Here is a 20847-nt window from a genome sequence, read left to right on the forward strand (position 1 = left end):
CCAATGATAAAGTGTTAAATACAAGCATGACTTCCTCAGAAGCTCCCTCCTTCCTCTCCCACGTGCCCTTGTCACTTGCCCCTCCTTTTGTCAAGTAATAACAGGCAAACTTTAGCCCACGCCCTCGGCACAGGCACACTTGTGCACATGCTTACAGTAATAGGATCAGTGGCTCGGGTGTCAATTGTGACGACACTGGAGTCATTTCCATGGGACCGATTTTTCTCCTTGTTTCTTTCTGAGGATTTGGAGGGCCACCATGGGCATGAGACTGAGAGACATGCGCTGCGGCCCTGAAACGGTTAGGTGTTTGGAATGGCTGTGAAAACACACTGCTCTACTGGTTGCAAGATTATTAAGGAGTGGCTGCATAGTTTCTCAACATTTGGAGGATCAGAAGTAGGACGCTGGTATGGCATTGCTCGTCTCGTCTTCTTAATCTCAACTTTACACAATTGCTGTTTATTATGACATTCCTCTTTGACATTTTCTTTTCCTTTTTGCGACTACTAACTTCATTGCTTGTTTTGTTTCACTTTCACCACAGCCTCTGTTCACCTTTAAATCCCTCCAACCTGCCCCTTTCTGACTCAGTCCCCTGTGTTGTCACCGTCAGCTACAATGGACCTGACCCTGTGGCAGTACCAGTTCAGGATCATCATGCTGGGGGATTCCACTGTGGGCAAATCTTCCCTGCTCAAGCGCTTCACTGAAGACTTGTTCCTGGAGTCCATCAACGAAACCGTAGGTGTAGACTTCTACGTTCACTTCCTGGAGGTAGAGCCAGGGATTCGCATCAAGCTGCAGTTCTGGGACACAGCCGGTCAGGAGCGGTTCAGGTGAGGATACGTTCAGCTTCTCACCGTCTATGATGACTTTCACGGTTTGTAACCACTCTGACAACAGGACACATCACCATTGGGTTCTTTGTACAATCAGTTGTCTTCACCATTGACATGTGAATGGAATATCTCCGCAGTGTTGTTGACTGCTGTTAATCGTTTTTGTCACTTATATGTAATATAACCAGCTATGAAGGATGCAGGATGGGCATGTATAGTTCATCCTATATAATAAAGTATGTAATTGTACGTCAATGAGCACCACTATATCCCAATATAAGGTGTCATTACAGTTGACACACAAAAAAAAAATGACATACGAGGTCTTGGTGAATTAGTGTTATGAGGCTAGATTTCATATTTAAAAGAAAAAAAAAGAAAATGATCTTCCCCTGCTGTTATATAGCAAATTCCAGACCTTTTGCCCAAACAACAGCCATCCTGTTTGTCATAACTAATCTCATTTTCTTTCATTTTCCATCATCAGTTTGCGACAACAGGAAGAAATGTGGAAGTTTGACTGACAAAATGTCAATATAACATACTTTCACGAGGCCTTTTCTTTAATCATGTGTGTCTGTGCAAAGGTTCTTTGTCTCATTGTATAAGATAATAAAATAGCCCTTGTCATTGAATATTATAGACACTTTTGGTGTGCATGCAATAAACTAACCAAATAAACCGCCGCTGGTTATTCAATTCACTTCAGAGCCATTTCACCGTGTTTGCTTTCAGCTATGTCTCTGTAGCAACTTCGTCACCTTCACAATATCAGTGTGTAACACTTGGAGAGAAAAGCAGAGATTATAATACTAAAAGCAGAAACGGCACATTTTCACAAGAGGCATTATTTTTTCATGTCTGGCATGTTCAGTGACGGAACAATGTCGGGGTTTTATTTTGTCACGAAATTCATTACTAGAGTTCTCCAGTTGAATGAGCTGTAGCAAATTACAAACAAGGGCTGTTTACATGGTCTCTAAAAGCTCACAAACCAGCCTAAAGCTCGGCCAAATTAGGTTTGCTTGCACTATGAAAGTGTTCTAACAGAGAAGTTTGTACTTACTGTTTGCCGGGAAGAGCCTTTATTTGAGCATGTCTTTTGGATTAAAGATTCAATGAGTCATGGGGGGTACTACATGCCTTTGGAAATTTCACAATTAGGGTTATCACTTTCTCACATTGAGACCGATTCTTTGTCAATCTGCTCATCTGGAAAAGCTTAACTGACACAGCTCTGAACTCTCCTTTATAGAGTTTTAAGGTTGTTTTTTTTTTTCTTATTATTGTTGAATTTTAAACAGCCTCCCTCGCCTCGCGTCTCTCCGCAGGTCAGTGACCCGTTCGTACTACCGCAACTCTGTTGGAGGGCTGCTGGTGTTCGACATGACCAACCGAGACTCCTTTGACCACATTAAGGAGTGGCACGCCGAGGTGTGCGAGCGGGTGCAGCCGCACACGGTCCTGTTCGCCCTGGTGGGCCATAAGAGCGACAGGGATGCTCACAAAGAGAGGGCGGTGCGCCGGGACGAGGCCGAGAAGCTGGCCGGGCAGCTGGGGATGCCTTACGTGGAGGCCTCGTCCAAGACCGGACAGAATGTGAAGGAGTGCTTCGAGCTCCTGGCGCGGCGGATCTACCAGGGTCTGCTGAGCGGGGAGGTAGAGCTGCAAGAGGGCTGGGACGGAGTCAAGTGTACCGCCCCGCAGGCACTGCAGCAGCAGAGAGCCAGCATATCTCAGGCCGGCGCCGCGCCCAAGAACAACAAGAAGTGTTGCGGTTAAACTGTGGACTGCCGATGGTCGCTCACGCACAATCATGTTGCTGCAGAAACCAAACTGGCCTCTCTGGCATTTGCTTTGTAACGTGTGTGTGTGTGTGTGTGTGTGTGTGTGTGTGTGTGTGTGTGTGTGTGTGTGTGTGTGTGTGGCCATGATCCTTTGATATTTTCTGGTGGAAGAGATTGATGGCGTTGTACCATAATGTATCATTCCAAATATGGGTTTGGATTTACTGGAGATATTTGATATCATTGACACATGCAGCACTTTTCCCATCATTTGACTAAAATGTCTTTCCTGCTATTTGATTGACTTTTCCTTGACGGCTTATTGTAACGTATTCCCACGACCGGATTCCTGCCAAACCACTGAGGCTCTTCACATTATAACGCGGCTTTAAGTGTTTCCTACAGGTACTCTTGTCATGCTTGCAGACTTCTAATAGCCGAACCCATAGACTCTTAAATGCATAAGACATATAGGCCCATTCTGTCTTTAGCGGGAGGCGAGACACACAGTATCAGACTAATGAGGTCATAACTTACCACAGCTCAGTGAGAACAGTGATGACCTCCAGTAGTTTGTGCTTTTATTTAATCAGATTAATAGCTGCGAAAAAATGTCTCCGTGTCAGAGCCACATTTACTCTAAAGCGGGGGAGACCATCAGATTTCCCTGGTTATTGATTCCCTCAGTCCGAGTCAGGACCAGAAGATATATTTGAGTTGTCAGACAACAGTTCAAAATTCTTTTTTTTTTTTTTTTTTTAGAACTTGGCATTTCTAGCTCTCTGGTCAATGCCACATCCAAACAAAGTTCACACCTTCAGACGGGCACAATGAATCATTTTGAGGGAATGCAAGCAAATGATTTAGCGAACTACACTATAGAAGTATTTTTTTTTTAATCAATATCCAAGCCACACGTGTTAAAAGAACAAGTTTTCCCTGCTTTTTAACTGTAATAAAGTCAATAACTTACCCATAGTTTAATAAGATTTTTGAGACAATATCAGAACATTGCGCCAATAATTTAATAAATTCTTACATCGTCTTAAATCAAATCTTTTGAAAATGGAAGAACCACATCCAATAATTTCATGATGCATTAAAAAAAAAAAAAAAACACCTGGATTCCCTTCTTGCAGATTTTCTGCAACGTGTTAATCAAAAATATAGATTAGTGGTTGGCTTCGCCTTCAGATTCATTCGTTGACTGGATTACATTACTGGAAAGTTATTACCTTTTATTGCATTTAAACCGAAGAGAATTACTTCACTATTAGCTATTATTACATGGAGCATTATCACATTATAAGTTGGCACAAAGCGCTCCGAGGTAAAGACAGTGGAGCTTAATTCCTTAAGCCATCGCCGCCCAAGACACACAGATCCCGGTGAAACGTGATGTTCGTGTCTTTCATGTTAGTCTCTATTGTAGGTCATAGTACTGCGACATAAATATTTCCCCTTGGAGACAATAAAGGTGAAAGTTGTGGGAGAAAAAAAAAAAAAAAAACATGCAGGGTTAGCACAATCAACCCCGCTCTGCTTTCAGGTCAAAATTGTTTGAAGACCATTTTGTTCCTATTTTTTTCCACCAGTAAATCTGCTGTTTTCTATAAATGAGTGGTTTTCAGCTGCTGCTAAAGTCAATTCATCCAACTCTCAAGGGTTAACTTTGGATATTGTGCTTTTGAAACGCTTTGAGAAGTTTCCAAAGCATTCGTAGTTTATCTTGTGTGGACGGAGCGGTCTCCTCCCAGTACATGGAAACAGAATGTCGACTGAGGATTTTTTTTTGCTGAAAAATGACGAATCAACTACCCGTTTCTAATCAGTCTGTGTCCTTGGTTCATTGCAGGACTGCAGCAAGCGAACTGATTCCATTCATTGATTGAGAGTTTGCCACTGTGTATTTTACACTGTCAACACACGGCAGTGTTTCAATCTGAACAAGTGAGAAACAAGTTGACCACTTTTCAAATAAACGCCGATACTTGATGATTCGAGATATACCTGTTTTAAGTCTGGCAAACAAAATATTCCATCCTTTAAAACTCCCTATTTGAACCCATTTATTTCTTTAAATGTAGTCATATGAAAGCCAACATCATGTCCCCATCCAATTCAATTCGCCCAAGTTGCCGATGGTAAAAATAGAGATACAAACAACGATCAAAACAAGTGTTATTCTAAAAACAAACCAAAAAAAAAAAGCAAAAAAAACCCCCCATTATGTTAACAGTGAAAATACAAATCAGCACACACAAAAACAACAAAAAAGGAATAAACATTACTTCCTGGCCATGATTACCAGAAAGAATTTGATTTTTTATAAACTTTTCTTAATTACTTTTAATGGCAAAATCACTCGCAAAGTGGGTAAAATCTGTAATCACGTCTCTTTCACTGGCAAGATAACAATAAAGGGCCATTGTTACGAGTTAGATGAAATCCTAACATTCAAATCCAGACACTCAGGAGTGTCAAAAGGCAAACAGGATACAGCGACGCTCACAATCCAAAAGGACGTATTCCAGTTGATATTTATTGACAAAAAAGCAGCAGAATACTGCCAGACTTACCCTAATGGCAAAAAACAAACAAACCCCAAACTGAATCAAAACTTACGGATACCATTATTGTGCGATGATTCTGGCAAAAGAACCAAAACGTGGGGAAACATAACAATGAAACACTATCTATCGTCAAAAAAAACAAAAAAAACAAATCCATGTCCTTTTTCTTCATTAGTCAAAATAATCCAAAGTTGAAGAAAACAAACCAAAAAAAAAACAAAAGGAAAATACAGAGTGGGGAGAAGATTTCAGTTCTGCTACTTTTTGGTTGTCTTGCGGATCAGTGCCATTCTCTGAAACAGAAAAACAATAAAGCAATTAGACCGGCCATATGTATTCAAAGATAAATATCAACAAATATAAAAGGATTAATCTTCTCTCCCGTGTTGACGTATGTTCCATCAAAGCCAGTATTGTAGAATTTCTGGAGGCAGTTTTCTTCACCTGTTTGTGAGCCTCTGTGGTGCAAGCCTTCTTGAACGGCCGGATCTCGTCTGAACCGTAACCGGGAATCCACATGTTCCACTGGCGCTCTGAGGAGAGAAGCGCACGGTGCCAGCAGGACACAGCAAGTCACTCCTCAGGACTTCCAAGCACATATTCAGCCACAGAAAAACCTGGAGCTCAACGTCTGTGTGCTTTTTTTCTTTTTATTCAGGCTCTCTCTCTATCTGATGGATTCTGTCTGGTTTGTCAGTCTGGATGGATGGGATTAGGAACAATCATATTTTGTTATCTGTGTTGTCACTTTTTTGGGGACATAAATCAGCGTCACCGTTCGAAAATACAATTTCTACCAACTTGTCGTCCATAAATCTGAAGTTTTCAAGGCTGCAAAGTAAATAATTCCATTTCTGGGATGACCTCAGCTCAATACTTACTGAGAAAACTGCATAAAACCAAACAACAAGCAGGGTTGATGGTTTATTTTTAAACTGCCTTTACTTCAAATGTTCCTCAGTTTGCTGACTTCCCCCACTTTAAGTTATTTAAGACCTCAAATGTTGTGACAAACTTTAATCTGACGGTAGAAAATCGTTTTAATGCACTACAAGATTTATTTCCCTATTCGACTCTTTATGATGAACAGACGGTGAATAAATGACCTCTCTCACCTAAGAACATTTCTGAACATAAAGACAAAATCAAAGCTTGGAGAGAGAGAGAGACAACAATTAACATCAAGAAAGGTTATTTTTCTGTTTTAACGGTGCTTCTTCGCAATAAATATTATACATTCAAACTTTAAAAAAAAAAAAAAAAAAAAAAAGACACATTTGTAAACACATACATGCATTTGTGGGATGGACCGACAGCTTTGCTTTACTGTGCCTATTGACTCCCGTATTAATCAACAAACCTACAAGGGAATTGTACTGTACTTGTACATGTGCACAAATCAGATAAGCATGTTTGTTTTTAGTGAAAGTACTAATAACTGAACACTCTTTAGGTTTCAACAATATCCTCATGTTCTGAGACGTACCTGCATGAGGGAGGATACATTTCTGACATTCACTCACTCAATGTAAAAAAAAACAACCCCTATATGACCCAATCCTGAATAGTGAGGAGGAACGTACCTAGATGTAGCTGAACATCCTTCACCTCCAAGGTGTTGGACTTGCGATGACGCGCCAGCTGACAGGCTGCTGTGACTACACTTTCTATAAAGTCATCTGCAATTTGTAGCAGCATCTGGGAAGAGAAATGCATTTTGAAAAACATCAAAGGACCATTTACGCAAAAAATAACCCATTGTCACCATTTATCATACAGCCAGGCTTTAAACACGATGACATTTCATTTTCTCTTTCATGACTGATGGACGGATGGAGGAGGACGAAGAAGAGGAGCAGGAGGAGGGTGGGTCACACTGTGGGAAACACTCACTAAACTACTTAGAGATCTAGAGATTATGATTATAATGTATGATTATAATGTATTTTTTCTTTTTATTCAATCTTTAATTCACCAGAACAAAAACCTTGTCGAGATTAAAAAGTCTCTTTTTTAGGAGTTTCCTCTTTCATTCATTTCTTTTAAAACTTTTCTGTATTTCTTTAATTCCTTTGTAAAGCACTGTGAATTCCCTGTGTTTGAATGGTGCTTTGTAAATACATTTGCCTTGCCTATTCTTTTTATTTTTGATCAACCATTTCTCAGTATTTTTCCGTAGCATTGAGGTTAAAAGCGATATCTGCAGTGTTATCTTAATTTTATTGTCCAGAGGGTTTTGTTCAGTGGGTAACAGGTCTAATTGGCTCTGAGTGTCGAAGGTCGCCGACCCCTGGGCGAGGTAAATGGGAGTGTTTTTCTATGAAATGTTGTTGGTTTTTTACTGAGATTAATAGAAATAAAGTGTTGAAAATTGATATTATCCATTTCCAACCTTCATTGTCATAGTTGATAATTATTGTGAGGAATCATTAATGTGATAAGTGTCTTCACATAGACGAGCATCATTAATGATCACATATAACTAAAGGCAAACGGAGAATATTTGTTATTTCGGAGGACTGTGTCAAACTGGCAGCCCTTCGTATGACTCGATACCTATGAAGTAGCGCTCGGTTTCAAAAAGGCTGGTGACCCCTGCTTTAGAGCAACGCAGTGTCAAGAGTTTTACTTTCACAGCGACAGTGCCAATGCTGCCAACATTCATGATGCAGGGCAAACAAAATAAGAACTCCTCTGAAAAGACATTGACAGACCTCCTCGACGTCCTCATCCAGCTGCTCGTTGGGGTCAATCTCTCGGACAAGGTCCTGCAGCTTCTTCTTACTGAGAACCTGCATGAAAAGCAAAGGTACACATCCACTCAGCAACAAAAGCTCACAGGGAGGCTCTTTAAAAAAACAAAACAAAAAACATAACAGCTTGAAGTAGGAACACTGAAAAAGGGGCACGTTTTTCTTTACATTCACAGCAGAAGCTCAAGAGTTTTGCTCACAGTTTAAAACTTTGTAAGCTCAGAGAACAACATGGAGATGCTTTTGCAGCTCTTCAGCTGTGTCAACTCAATGTGATGAATGAATAAAACAAACTCACTTGAGAACCCTCTGGACTACTTCGGCCTGCAGGGCCTGACGGCAGACCCTTCACTACTGTCGCGGTGCTGTTAGCCATGCTGGTGACCGCAAGAAACGCACAAAGACTTTGGAGTTGCACAGGTGGCAAAAAATGTTGAGGTCCGTCTGCGGCTGTTTGACTCCTGCGCGGCGGTCCAAGATGAGATGGATTATCTTTCTCCTGGGACCTCTACCAAAAAAAACTGCCAAGACATCAGAAATTAGAAGGGGTAGGGTGAGTAAACACAGGGTTGAAATCATAGCGGGATTATTTCAGTCACAATGAAAGTATATCAAAGCAGTTTTAAGAGCCTTTGTCTTGTGAGCTCACTGAGGAAGGTGATGCACTAACACATTAAATTAAAGCCATTGTTCAACCTTTACATTTGTGTTAACTACAAATGTAGAAAAAGTTCAATCTTGTCGCAGTAAAACTTGAAAGCTCAGCAAACCCGTGAATTAATGTTACCTTTCATCACACAATCGATTGAAATGATTAACTGTTTAAATAGCCATCTGTCTGTGGAGCATTGAGCAAAAATAATCATCTTACAGACGTTATATAAATAACTCATATTTTCATTGCATCCTGGTATATTTGTATCACTTTATGCCACATTAATTATCACATTACTGACGCACCAATAATACGAGTGTTTTGTCTTTATGCTGTAAGTATCTCTGCTTCTGAATTAAAGATGTGTAAACTCCTAAATAAAGTAACTAACTATTGTCAAATAAATGTCTGGATGTTACAGCTTGTCATGCACTTATTATTACTTATTTACACCCACAGAAGCAAAGTTTGTGTTATCTACTTGAAAAAATGTGCTAAGCCGAAGTTGATTACATTTGCAAAACACATTAATTTCGTGATAAGGATAAGATAGCGGGATTGTGAACGAGTTTTGAATACATCCAGAAAGAAATGTAACCGTAACAAGAAGGAATATAATATACTAGTTTCACATCTTACAAATTATAGCAGAGCTCTTCGCTAACTGACTTTTTCCCCGATTAAAGAACAAACATAATGAGTGGAAACCAAAGTACAACAGCCTAGCCGCGGCTATGTAACACTGTGGGACAACTCGATAAATTAACCGATTTAGAAAAAACGACAGTCAATCAATCACATAATACTACTCTCATCGGACAACATCACACTTGTATTCACTGAACAGCTGAGTGATTTCGGCACAGAAAGGAAGAATTAAAGACGGTAACACAACGCTACGTGCTAAAAACAATAGTGGCTCTGGTGTTAGCCGGATATGCTAACGTTAGCGGCTAAACTGGAAAAGCAGCTTTAACCACGAAATGTTTCGAATTGGCTCTTTGAATCACGGACTTACCCGGTTGAACAAACACTATCTGTCCATGGTTTGGCGTTTCTGCCACGACAACAAGCGAGTTTTGTACAAAAAGCTTATCTGAGTTTTCAGCGGAAGACAACAACCAGGGCTTGTTCCGCTACTTCCGTTCAGTGGAAGTGCATTTCCGGTGGCACAGTGTCGCCTCTGTTCTGCCATCTGCTGGAGGTTTGGTGAAACTACACTAACTGCTGAATAAAATCAGGAGATTCATTGTTCAGCCCTCCACACTCAGTGGCTTTAAACATTTTGTTTATTATTGATTTTGCTCACATAGACAAGATATCAGTTAACAATACAACTCCAAATATGACAGTTACAGTTATAATTTCACAAATCTAATGCACTTTTATATAAATACACGTTCTTGCACGCTAAATAAAGACATGTCCTATATACAATATATATATTTTCCGCAATTTGCAGGGACTTGAACTGAAAAAAATTAAAAGATGAAATAATAGTCCGGCCAAACAATTGTCACGGAATAAAAACGCGGACAGAAGTATAATTAATCCCCACAACTCTTTGTAATAAACAATATATGTGTAAAGGCAGGATGATGATTCAAGCAGTTTCCAGTTTGAATTTAATGTTTGTGCGTCGCTCAGGTGTCTCTTAGCAGTTTGGCCTGACTCTTTCGTTTCTGTCTCCGATTAACAGAAAATCAAAGGTCAGAGCAAATGAAGCAGACAATGTTGGCTTGTTTCTCGTTCCACATCACGCAGAGTCATCATGTGGCAGCTGCTCTCGGATTCCGCCGAACTCCTTCAGGAAACACTGACCTTTAACAACCCGCACGATAATATGATCCTCGATCTTCCCCTCAGACACACATGACGCTCCTGGAGGTAAATTAATGATTGGAGGAGCGGCGTGTATCGCCGACTGTCCACATAATATCACATTTCACGCGTAAATGCTCCTGAGCGAAAGTGAATCACACCTGTACACACTGCAAAATGCTTTTTTCAGCCCCCCTGCTCATCCACAGGTATTAAAGTTGACGCTTTGTCCAGGATTTGAGACTCTTTGAAGGCACCGAGGAAGCAAAAACAGAGGGAAGCCACACCTCCTCTTGTTTCAGATAAATAGTGAACAAACTTTCAGTTCAGGAATAGAAAGTGCGCAGTACGGAACGACACCCCGTCGACAAATTTCTTCTGATTTTATAACGATTATCAGCAGCAATGAAAGCCCAGCTGGTTGTTGCAGTGATCGCCCTGATCCATGGGAGTTATGGTAAATATGTTTTTCATATCTCACGTCCTGTTCCATAATCGTCTCAAAGAGCTTAATTTTTTTTATTTGCTTCTTCGTAATGAAGTATTGGTTTAATCTTCAAGTCGAGCTCTGGTCTTTTTTCTTTTCTTTTTCTTTTTTTTGTTCTTTACTCAGTTTGCAGCTCCTGGGCTCTGTGGTGTGTTTTTGTTTTTTTGTTTTTTTCTCCACGGCCTGCCTGTTTGTCTTGCCTGTGTGTCTCCGAGCTGATGTGCTCTCTTGAGGAAATGCTTTGTTTTCTCTTCTGTCACATTGATGGGTTTTCCCCAGCGGGTACAAGACACAGACTCAAAGAGAAAACGTTGGTGGAACTATCGAGAGGCTGACAATTAAATGTTTGATGTAAATATTGTATGCCAACCTCATGTTGTGAACCATTCGTTCATAGCTGAGCGAATGGTTGCTGGTGCCTGAAAGTGAAAGAGACAACCTCCAAGTGGCAGAATAAAAAGTGGAACAACCAGCTGCTGGTCTTTTCTACATTTGGCCTTAAACAAATGTCAGTCAAGCAGAGAGTGGCTGTTTTTGAAAGTCTTGCCCATAACAGCTGCATTAGATGCCCCAAGAGCAGGTCAACACATCTTCCCTCCCGGGGCCTTTCTGTCTATTCATGTCATGATCAATAACCTCTATCTATAATCTCTGTCCACACACAGCAACGCTGCTCATTAAAGGGCCAACTGAGCCGGTTCTGGAGGGAGACACCATCACACTGGAGTGTCTGTACTCAGACTCTGAGCTCAACATCAGCCAGGTCCACTTTGAGTACTTCTCCAAGGTGAGTTGGGGGTGGGTGGGTGGGTGCGGGGAATGCAGAGGCTCGTGAGGAACCGCTCATTGTTTTGTTTTTTTGACCTTGTTTGAAACACGGCTGTTGTTGTAATACAGACCACAATTCACAAGCGCAGTGCAGATAATGGTCGCGTTGATTGTTAGGTCAGTGTTGCACCAGAAACTGCACTTTTTAGTGCAATTGCTCAGTATAAACTACATTTTGAAAGTACATAATTCTATATAAAATATTCTGACTGCTGCTATATCTAAGTTGGGGTAAGTTTATTCAATTTTGTTATTTTCCTGGGCTAAATTGTAGACCGAACAACTCGCTGTAGATTTCTTATCTTAACAGTTCACAGAGACAATGTGATGGTAGCAATGCAAAAAAAAATCCCATGAATTTGTCTATGATACAAATTCACCTCAGGGTTGCGGGATGCGGGAGCCAATCCCAGCCCAACACCCACTTTAGAGTCAAAAATGATCTTTAAATACAAGTGGGTTTTGGATTCTGGGAGGAAAACAGACACGCAGGTCCACATGTCCCAACTTGAACCGGGTCACATCTGGCTTTAGAAGCGCTCCACCTACCTTTCAATTTTTAACCACGCTCTTTCAAATAATACAATGTGACTAAAATACTTATTAATTATTAATTAACTGAATCCTTTGCCAATGTGCTATAAAATACAAAGTCATCCCCGAAGCAAATTGACCAAATTCAAAAACTTTAATTTGATCCTGAACTCAGTTTCATGTAATTACTGTTTGATAGTCGCCGTAAGACTGTATTATTAAAGTCCACACAAGTAATTGCGGACGCAATTTTCCATTTCAGAGTGTCTGAAATCAAACTATCTCTCTGTCATCTAAATATATGTTCTTTCTTTTTTTCCCCTTTTTTTTTTTAATTTCCTGGTTATAGTATATGAACAGCTGGCGGGCCATTTCCGAGAGGTCTTGGTGTTTCTACAGGATGCCCGTGCATCGGATCGGAGACAGTCTATTTCTGTTGATTTCCCACGCTGGAGTTTACTACGACAGCCGCTACCGCTGCGTGTCGGACGGTGACAACGTGACCGAAGCGGACAACTCCTCCCTGCCGCTGGCCTTGAAAGTAAACTGTGAGTTTATGGAGTTGGTGTGCGTTACAGCTGTTGTCGAAACTTCCCCTTGAAAGTCTGACAAACAATGAGTCTGTGACCTGTACTTTCCCTTTGAACTAATTATCAAACAGTGACCTTTTTGTGTAGTGCAGGTCTGGCAGAGGTGAACAAGCTTCAGCAGGAATCCAATAAAGCTAGATAGATCTATGACTTGCAAAACAACAAGTTTTCTCTTTTAATAATTTAGGGGAATATCTGAGAGTACCGATATAGCGTTAAAAAAATAAAATAAAAAGAGGGAAGCACGATAACACCTGCATGTACATTAGTAAGCAGACGACTGAACAGAAAGACTCTGAAACCAATTTTTGCTCTTATTTCTAAGCAGCAGGAAGTAATCTTTAAGACACCGTGGACACAGTTTTCTTCACAGTGAGGGATAGAAAAACACATTAATTATTAATAACTCAAAACATATCTGCGCAGTGCCGTTGGAAAAGGGTACAAAAACAACACAAAGCACTGAGCCGGTGCATATTCTTACCTACAATAGCTTGACTATAGTCATTGTTGTTTACAGCTCCAAGATAACAAAAGAGATATTCCCTCGGTGAAGCTTTGGATTCAAGCTGTTCGTACAGAATAAACAGCTGTATGGAAAGTCAGCCATGGCACTGCGAGTCAGGTTTTCAGTGTCCTCTATCTTCCCAGTGGCCATCAAATCGACCGTAATGCTGTTTGATAGGCTCCTCAGCCCCATGGGGGGGATCAATAGGAGGAAAAGATTAGAATGGACTTCGGGACTGAAGGAGACAGAAGAGGAGAGAAGCCAGAAGCTGGATGGACGTGGGCCATCTATTGAGGTGGAAGAGAAAATGAGCCATTATTCACAACATTGCCCCACTAAAGACTTCGATAAGATGAAGCCCATTATCATTATTATTGATTCCTTGGTACAGCCTGTACCACTGCGAGGGATTCATACACAGGTCTATAGACACAAATATTCTTATACTATATTAGTGTTTACCTGCGGCCGCTATTGCGAGTGTATGTTCAGTCACGTCCCGAATATTTGAAGAGGCTTCTTCAGTGTACATGGAGCTTCATTAATGTCCAATCATGCATTACCTCCTTTGCTTTGTGTTGCAGACATGGGGGAGCTCTTCTTGTCCAGGAAGGGCTACTCCAGCTACCTGGGCTCCCCGCAGGACCTCAAGGTGCGACGTGGGGATGAAGTGGTGCTGAAGTGCTCCGCCAGCTCCTCAGAAGAGCCAAACTACTCCTGGTACAAAGAGGTGAGGAAGCCTTGGGAAATGCGCTCAGCGGCATCGCCCTCGTTATGCTTGTGGAAACTTGTCGTTTTCCCTCCCTCTCCCTCTCTCCGCTCGTTCTTGACGTGACCTCTTTTTTTCTTTTTCTTTTTTGGCCTCTCGGCTTTGTTCACGCATTCTCTTAATTTTCTGTCCTCCTTTAGCACGTCTCTGTTTCTCCAGCCGCTCGTTTCCTGTCGCCTGTCGCCTTTCCATCCCCTCCACAAAAGAAGTGCTCTGTATTTAAGTGACCGGTTGGCTTAGGCATCTTGCTCGCTGGGGGATTGCAGCTTGCCCACTTACAGAGGATTAATAGTTTAATGAGGTCTAGACAAGAGCCAGTCAACCTGAAAACAATTATGTGGATAGATTCCGAATGATTTTTTTTCAATGTTTGGTTAACCAGCATTGAATTATTCAATTGGGCTCCTGGCTGAGGTAAGAAAGTACAGCCCAAGGGAAATTAAGACGTCTCGGCGTAAAACGCAACAGTGTGACAGCCGGCATGTAGAACAAGGAGAAGTTGATGAGTTGAGAGACACGCCATGCCCTTCTGGTGAGAAAACAGTATTGCGCTTTCAAGGTGTCCTCAAAGTCTTGGCTAACACTTGGAGCGGATACAAAGTTAATCAAGCTTTACAACTATAAAGACATCTTGGGGAAACAGGCAGACGTACTTGCAGAGTTTCCCCCCCTTTTGTTATTCCTCTTGATAAGTTGGCTCGGGGTTAATATGCTTGTTAAAGGGTCAACGCTAATCCAGGTTTTAAATAGGCTTACGAGTCCCAATCCAATTCATTGGTCATTTTATGCCACTAATACCGTTTGTCCACACATGATCGTATGCAGTGCTTTATATTGGTTGAATACACGGCACTGTCACTTTAATGAGGACTAATAACCATGATCACGGTGACTGACAGGTTCGGAGCGTTTGGGCCAGCGCTGATGTTTCACTTGTCAAGCCATTCATATTCCATTTACATCAAGACATTCATGACACGTCGTCAGGGGGGGGGGGGGAAAGTCACAAAGTCATGGAAATGATAAGATGCAGTGTAACGTTTATCTCCTCTCTGGGTGACAGTGTGCGTGTGTGTGTATTTTTCTGTCAGTGTGTGTACGCCCACTGTCTGTACGACAGGAATAAATGTGGGAAAGACAGAGGCATCAGAACGACCCAATTTGACAGACAGCCGCCGTGGGCACATTGGCCCCCGGTAATGACAGCAGGACAGAGGCAGAAACGGGCCACTGCTTCGGGAGCCAGTGGATTTGCATACAAAATGCTGCTTTGGCCAGACCTGGCCTTTATGGGAAATCCTCTTAATTCAGATCCATTCAAATTGAAATGGACTTTCTTGGCAGGAACTGCAGCTCCCAGGAGCCAAATCATTTGCATGGTGTAATATTTTTTTTTTTACCCCCTCCTCCACGTTCGTTTGTTTTCCAATCCTTGTGTTTGGCCTATTATTTGTTTCCTCCCATGTTGGGCTCTATCTCATAATAGTGCTGCTATTTCTGTGTCAACAATTCATCCTGCTCCCTTGCCATCTCATTATGTGTTCTGTTAACAGTGTGCTGTTGCAGCATCGTTCTTTGTGGATGATGGTGTTATCTGGGTTATTGACTTGTGTCGATGTTGTGTTCATTCATTGGGATTACTGCTCAGGTATATACACTTCATTGGGGACTTTTGGACATGTTCTCTAAGGTCAACACACCGGTGGACATTTCTGTCATATCTTCGTCCTACCACAAGCCCCCCCCCCCCCCCCCCCCAGTTCCTCCCTCTTGTCTCTATTCCATTTTCCATCCAATACTTTTTCAAAATAGACAAAATAACCCTTCCTGCCCTATTTTTGTCACTTTCTCTTTTCGGTTTGTGTCTGTATCATTTCACGTTTGCTTTTTTTCTCCGTCATTTGTCTGTTTTACATCTCTCTTATACTGACGGGGACAAATTTGTCTTTGCAAGAATTTGTACTCTCTTTAAAGATTGCTTACAGTCCAGCCAGCGAAGCATTATTCCACCTGTCTCCTGTCTCTGTGTCCTTCACTTTCTCACACACTCTCATACATTCTTTCCCCTATCAGGGTAGTGACTGGATGCTGCCTTCCTCGACGCTGACGTTGAGGAAGATGAGTGAGATGGATGCAGGACAGTACACTTGCATGGCAGAGCATTCAGTGGAGTCTCTCAGTAAGAAGCGCAGCATCAGCATCACCGTGCTGCCTGGTGAGGACCGACCGTCCACCTGCCAGCCTGTGGCTCGGTGTTCTTTCCTTCTTTCTGAAAACCAGTTTGTACCAATTTTGCTCCTGTTGGGAATTTTACCCGTCCATTAAGAATAGACAGGAATCTCTTGCGTTGTATTTCGTCCTCTATCAGCCACAAAAAAATGTCACCATAAAGGTCAGGCGGTCACTATTGCGTCATCTAGAAGAAATGCAGAAGGTATGAGTTGCACGTGCTCAACCTTCAGTTCTCTAGATTTTTCACTGAGGGGTTTAATTGATCCGCTATAAGAATTGCAAAACGACTGTGATGCTCTGAAAAATAAAGCTAAGGACATTTATTTTTTTTTAAAAACACCCCTCATATAAAAGGTGACAGTCTCAAATTAAATTATCTCTTAAATGTCAGACATGTAAGGTGATCATACCAGGGGAAATAATACATTTAGAATATCATAAATTAATGGCAATGGCAGAATTGCAGTAATTCTAAAGGTTAAGAGGATAATTATAAGATTAAAAAAAAGAAGCTATGGTTTTAACTGACCTTTGATTTATTTTTTTCTTAGACAGAACTATCAAGTCAAATATAATTGCACTCTTGTGAAGCGTTAGGGATATTTATGAATCATTAGAAAACAGAACCTGTAGGGGTTTATTTTATTATTGCCACTTTTACTTTACTTTACTTTACCATTGTTTATTCTATTGCTTCCATGTGAGATTAACACCACATTCACCATAAAAGTTTTCACTTTAAGTTCTGTTTACTTCGTACTCAAAAGATGGAAGCACAGTGAATGCTGAAGAGCTGTTGATGGCGCTGATGCATATCCGACACATACTTGTATTGAACCACAGCACCGCAGTGCTGATCTCGACACAATGCCGTGCATGTTGGATTATTTCCAGTGATAGTTTTCTAACAGCTGAGAGCTCACCGACAGCCAATAAAACGAAGCAAGGTTTCAAAACAGCGGCAGGAATTCCTCCATTGTGCAGATCAATTGCAGTCCACTGCGAGAATATGGCTTTCTGAAGCCAGTCACGTCCTGCGTCGGGTCCATTCAGAGCTCTTTGATTCGCGCTGCATTTAGACTTCAATTGAACTTCAGTCACATCACACCAGAGTTTGTGTGGAAGTGGATGGAGACCTGCTTTTCAAATAGAGTAGGCTCGATTGTTTAGTGTACTCCAGGGTTCAGACGGCTGCATTCAAGGATAACAACATGGGTCAGTTCATATCAGACTAAATCTTTGTGTACACCCCGGGTATATTTCTATATACTGTAAAACTAAATGAAAATTGTGGGATACATTTCAACAGAAGACAAGGTGAGCATTTGTACACAAATGGATTGACAGCTGGTCTTTCCTTGACTGTCAAAGTGTCTTACTTCTAATGAAATATAATGACATAATGGCTAATTGAATTTATCACACTTCATCAGTCTTCATCATCTTCACCAGTGACCTGTGAGATGATTACTCTTGTTAATGCACGACAGTTTTAAAACACTTTTTCTCTCTCTCACCCAGTAAGATTCATGAGCCTTGTGATTTCAATAGCTGGAATTATACAACGTCTAAAAATGCAATTAAGTGAACGCATGCTATTTATAATGGTAGAGTTGTCTTATTACTGTCGCAGTTGACGGTCAGATCCCTGTGCTTTGCTGGGTCTTCAGCATCCTCTACTGCATCACATGTACTAATTAAAATAGCACTAATTTCTGTATTCTAGATTAAGGTTTCTTCTTCCTTGGAAGGTATGTAGAGAAAACACTAGTTCTGCTTTGAAGGTGCTCCACAATGGCTGCACAAACCTTAAGCAAACATTCCTGGTTTGAATGTTTGTGACTCCAGCTGCCAAGAAATCCTCTTAACATAAGAAAATGCAGTATGTGAACTGAACAAAAAAAAAGAAGCATGCGTTTGTTGCTGCCTCTTATACTCACAACCTTATTTTTTCAGTGTTTACTTTGTCCACAGCCCTAAACACCACATTCACAAAGTCCTGCTTTTCAAACGTGATATATAAATTGGAAATTCAAGCACATGAAGGGGATAATCAAATGTCTTTCAAAATTTTAACAAGCAGACTTCTTTAGCATCACTGCTGGGTATAGGACTATAACTCCAGACAGACACGCTTTTCTTTCACAAACAAACAGGAGGTTGCCTTTAGAAGCATTGCCTGGAGGCAGGAAGCTCGTAGTTTTGCTGATTTCTGATTCCGTGTGATGCACGCTTCCCTTCATGTCTTACTGATCTGTCCCACAGAGGATGCCCCGTGGTATGAGACTAGTAATGGCCGTCTCACGTTGATGACCTCGGCAGCGGCTACATCTCTCATCGTCCTCATCCTCTCTATGACCGTCTTCCTATGCCGCAGGGCCAAGAGAGTCAAGACCAGCAAGGGGCCCATGTAAGAATCAACAGTTTGTTTGTTTATTTGTGCTGGTCAGTCTTCAGACTAGTAACCAGTGTGACTCACATGCAAATGTAGCTCGGAGAACCTGTCTTTGAGTGTAAGTGAGTTTGTTTGCTCAACCACTTTCACCTTCCCCTTTTCTCCCAAATGTATTCCCTCTTCTCTCCTCTTGCAGTTTGACTTTTTATTACAGATTTGGCTATTGCTACAATTTTTCATTCTGTCTCATGTGATAGAACCAAGGCCATTTCAGTAAAAGGATGTGCATTTCGGTGTGAGTCAGTGTGTACCTTGGGGTACGCTTCATTTTGAGTAATCTTGCGAAAAAAATCTCCCCACACGTGCAGGCGAGTTCCTGCATATGAAAAAGCATTAGCCACACTGAATATTAAATTTGATCTCAGCAGGTCCGACCGACTTGACCTCATCTTTGATCTCTTTCATGCTCCTTGCTCTCCCACGTGTTTCCATGCAGTGCCAGCTTGAGAAAAGTCTGTGCTGAGCAGCAGGTCAAACTCTCTTTATCATATATGTATATCGAAAAGACTAAAGCAATGATATGGAAATTAGCGAAACGCCCATTAATCCCCCAAGCGGACAGCATGTTAATGTGTACCATGACCCCATGCAGATTCGCCCATTAACTTCTTTTTCCATATGGACTAAGAAAATACATTTTCCAAAGACAAAGAATTCCACTTGAGCTTCTGCTTCGTACCTCTATGCTTGCGGCATGGGATATATTTTCTTTTCATCCTTGCTAAGGTAGGCCGTCATAAGTATACTAGTTTGTGTGTACACAGAGATACAGATTGCAGAGGCAAGGATGATGAACTTTCATATCTACTGCCAGGTGTGGCTTTGGTGCTCAAGTCTAGTATATAATTTCCTCACTTATAGTTTTTGAGTGCCTACTGCAAGATCAATATACTGGTAATCATGCTCCTCTGTCTTTCTCCCCCTCTTCTTCTCCCCAGTGATGACCGGTCTCAGATCAAGCCCATCTACAAAGCGAGTGTGGATTCCCTACCCTCCACCTGCGGAGACAAACAACCTCTGGTGTGACTGCGTGAGCAGGTGGAGGGATGAGAGTTGAGGGAATGATGAAGCGAGGGATGAGGAACATTATGTGGGTGGCTAGAATCTGAAAGGATGCACATAAAGGGAAACGAATGAGGAAAGAAAGGCGACAACTCGGGACATAAGGAGACTACGTGGACCATAAAATCAGTTAGAGTGTAAAAAAACAACAGAAAAAGTAAAAAAACAACAAAAAAATTTATAATGAAGGACCAAAGATTCTTTTTGAGATACTAAAGCCGTTCCAGTTGTGGGTGTTGGCTGCAAGTTAAGGTGTCTTGGACACGGAAGTGTGCAATTTTCTTTTCATTTATTCTGAAGTGTGGAAAATATCGAGCTCCTATTTCTTTTTCATGAAGAATCTTGTCTGTTTAGAGCTGTAAACACTTAACATGCAATTTTATCCTTACCTGTTATTTTGCAAATGTAATTGCTCAGCTGTGTAATATGAATGAAACGTTCAGGTGATGGGACAAGGTTTCATTTTGTTGATTTGTTTCTTTTTCAACTTGTTATTCAAATGAGAACCACCTCAAAGTCTCTTTGGGAAGTTTTTTTTTTTCTTTTTTTTCTTTTTTTTCTTTCATAATCGTTTCACTGTGGCAGCACTCAAGCACATTGCACTCTAATATTCAATTTACTGTACGTTGGGTTTCTTTGACATTAAATGGCCTTCAGGAAACTATATCTACCTTCCTTTGTCTGCCATTGATTTTTCTCCATCTTCGACACACAAAAGAGGCTGACAAGGAGTTGAAAGCCTGACACGCATGTTCGCTTGGCCACACATCCTCTTGATCCAGTGCCATCTTGGGCTTGCATCAGCTTGTTTACCAACCTTCCACTCCAGTCCGCAAGACCTTACTTTGAAGCAATGCCCTTTACACTGATCACTGTGCCTGTGCAGCCTTTTCTCTTTCCCCATCTGCCTGTAAGCACAAACCTCTCCTCAAACGGTTTAGCGCCACAGGC

At 41.4% G+C, this 20847-nt stretch overlaps 3 protein-coding genes across 5 annotated transcripts; 2 read left to right on the top strand and 1 right to left on the bottom strand.

Moving 5' to 3' along the window:
• The first annotated feature begins 102 nt into the window (after window positions 1-102).
• Window positions 103-4190, top strand: rab42b (RAB42, member RAS oncogene family). 2 transcript variants are annotated; one of them, XM_080470729.1, is made up of 3 exons: window positions 103-410; window positions 617-839; window positions 2174-4190. In XM_080470729.1, exons 2-3 carry the CDS (start codon window positions 622-624, stop codon window positions 2622-2624), a joined length of 669 nt encoding a protein of 222 aa, XP_080326855.1. In that variant the 5' UTR covers window positions 103-410; window positions 617-621; the 3' UTR covers window positions 2625-4190. The 2 variants fall into 2 exon arrangements, with proteins under 2 accessions (XP_080326855.1, XP_080326856.1); XM_080470730.1 differs by having other exon boundaries at window positions 127-410; window positions 548-839; window positions 2174-4120.
• On the bottom strand, window positions 3527-9803 carry taf12 (TAF12 RNA polymerase II, TATA box binding protein (TBP)-associated factor). Its single transcript, XM_080470731.1, has 6 exons — window positions 9629-9803; window positions 8254-8476; window positions 7917-7994; window positions 6786-6900; window positions 5647-5735; window positions 3527-5495 (listed from the first exon to the last, which is right to left on the bottom strand). The coding sequence occupies exons 2-6, from the start codon at window positions 8329-8331 to the stop codon at window positions 5460-5462; spliced, it is 396 nt and encodes a 131-aa protein (XP_080326857.1). The 5' UTR covers window positions 8332-8476; window positions 9629-9803; the 3' UTR covers window positions 3527-5459.
• Window positions 9804-10726: 923 nt separating this feature from the next.
• Window positions 10727-20567, top strand: LOC308115183 (cell surface glycoprotein MUC18). Of its 2 annotated transcripts, XM_080472575.1 has the most exons (8): window positions 10727-10888; window positions 11584-11705; window positions 12630-12828; window positions 13963-14108; window positions 16221-16362; window positions 18645-18789; window positions 19773-19812; window positions 19873-20567. In XM_080472575.1, the coding sequence occupies exons 1-8, from the start codon at window positions 10837-10839 to the stop codon at window positions 19882-19884; spliced, it is 858 nt and encodes a 285-aa protein (XP_080328701.1). In that variant the 5' UTR covers window positions 10727-10836; the 3' UTR covers window positions 19885-20567. The 2 variants fall into 2 exon arrangements, with proteins under 2 accessions (XP_080328701.1, XP_080328700.1); XM_080472574.1 differs by having other exon boundaries at window positions 19773-20567.
• Window positions 20568-20847: the final 280 nt, after the last annotated feature.

The sequence above is a fragment of the Lipophrys pholis genome, assembly GCF_963383615.2.
Source record: "Lipophrys pholis genome assembly, chromosome: 9".
In the NCBI taxonomy this organism is placed as follows: domain Eukaryota; kingdom Metazoa; phylum Chordata; class Actinopteri; order Blenniiformes; family Blenniidae; genus Lipophrys; species Lipophrys pholis.

What these genes read in the sequence shown, in the direction of transcription:
- rab42b (XM_080470729.1), top strand. Translation starts at nt 622, where the DNA reads ATGGACCTGACCCTGTGGCAGTACCAGTTCAGGATCATCATGCTGGGG. An exon ending in GCCGGTCAGGAGCGGTTCAG is followed by an intron (nt 840 to 2,173) that starts GTGAGGATACGT and finishes GTCTCTCCGCAG; the next exon opens with GTCAGTGACCCGTTCGTACT.
- LOC308115183 (XM_080472574.1), top strand. Translation starts at nt 10,837, where the DNA reads ATGAAAGCCCAGCTGGTTGTTGCAGTGATCGCCCTGATCCATGGGAGT. An exon ending in ACTTTGAGTACTTCTCCAAG is followed by an intron (nt 11,706 to 12,629) that starts GTGAGTTGGGGG and finishes TCCTGGTTATAG; the next exon opens with TATATGAACAGCTGGCGGGC. An exon ending in CAGCATCACCGTGCTGCCTG is followed by an intron (nt 16,363 to 18,644) that starts GTGAGGACCGAC and finishes TCTGTCCCACAG; the next exon opens with AGGATGCCCCGTGGTATGAG.
- taf12 (XM_080470731.1), bottom strand. Translation starts at nt 8,331, where the DNA reads ATGGCTAACAGCACCGCGACAGTAGTGAAGGGTCTGCCGTCAGGCCCT. An exon ending in TGGATGAGGACGTCGAGGAG is followed by an intron (nt 6,901 to 7,916) that starts GTCTGTCAATGT and finishes TTCTCTTCCCAG; the next exon opens with ATGCTGCTACAAATTGCAGA. An exon ending in CCACAGAGGCTCACAAACAG is followed by an intron (nt 5,496 to 5,646) that starts GTGAAGAAAACT and finishes TTTCTGTTTCAG; the next exon opens with AGAATGGCACTGATCCGCAA.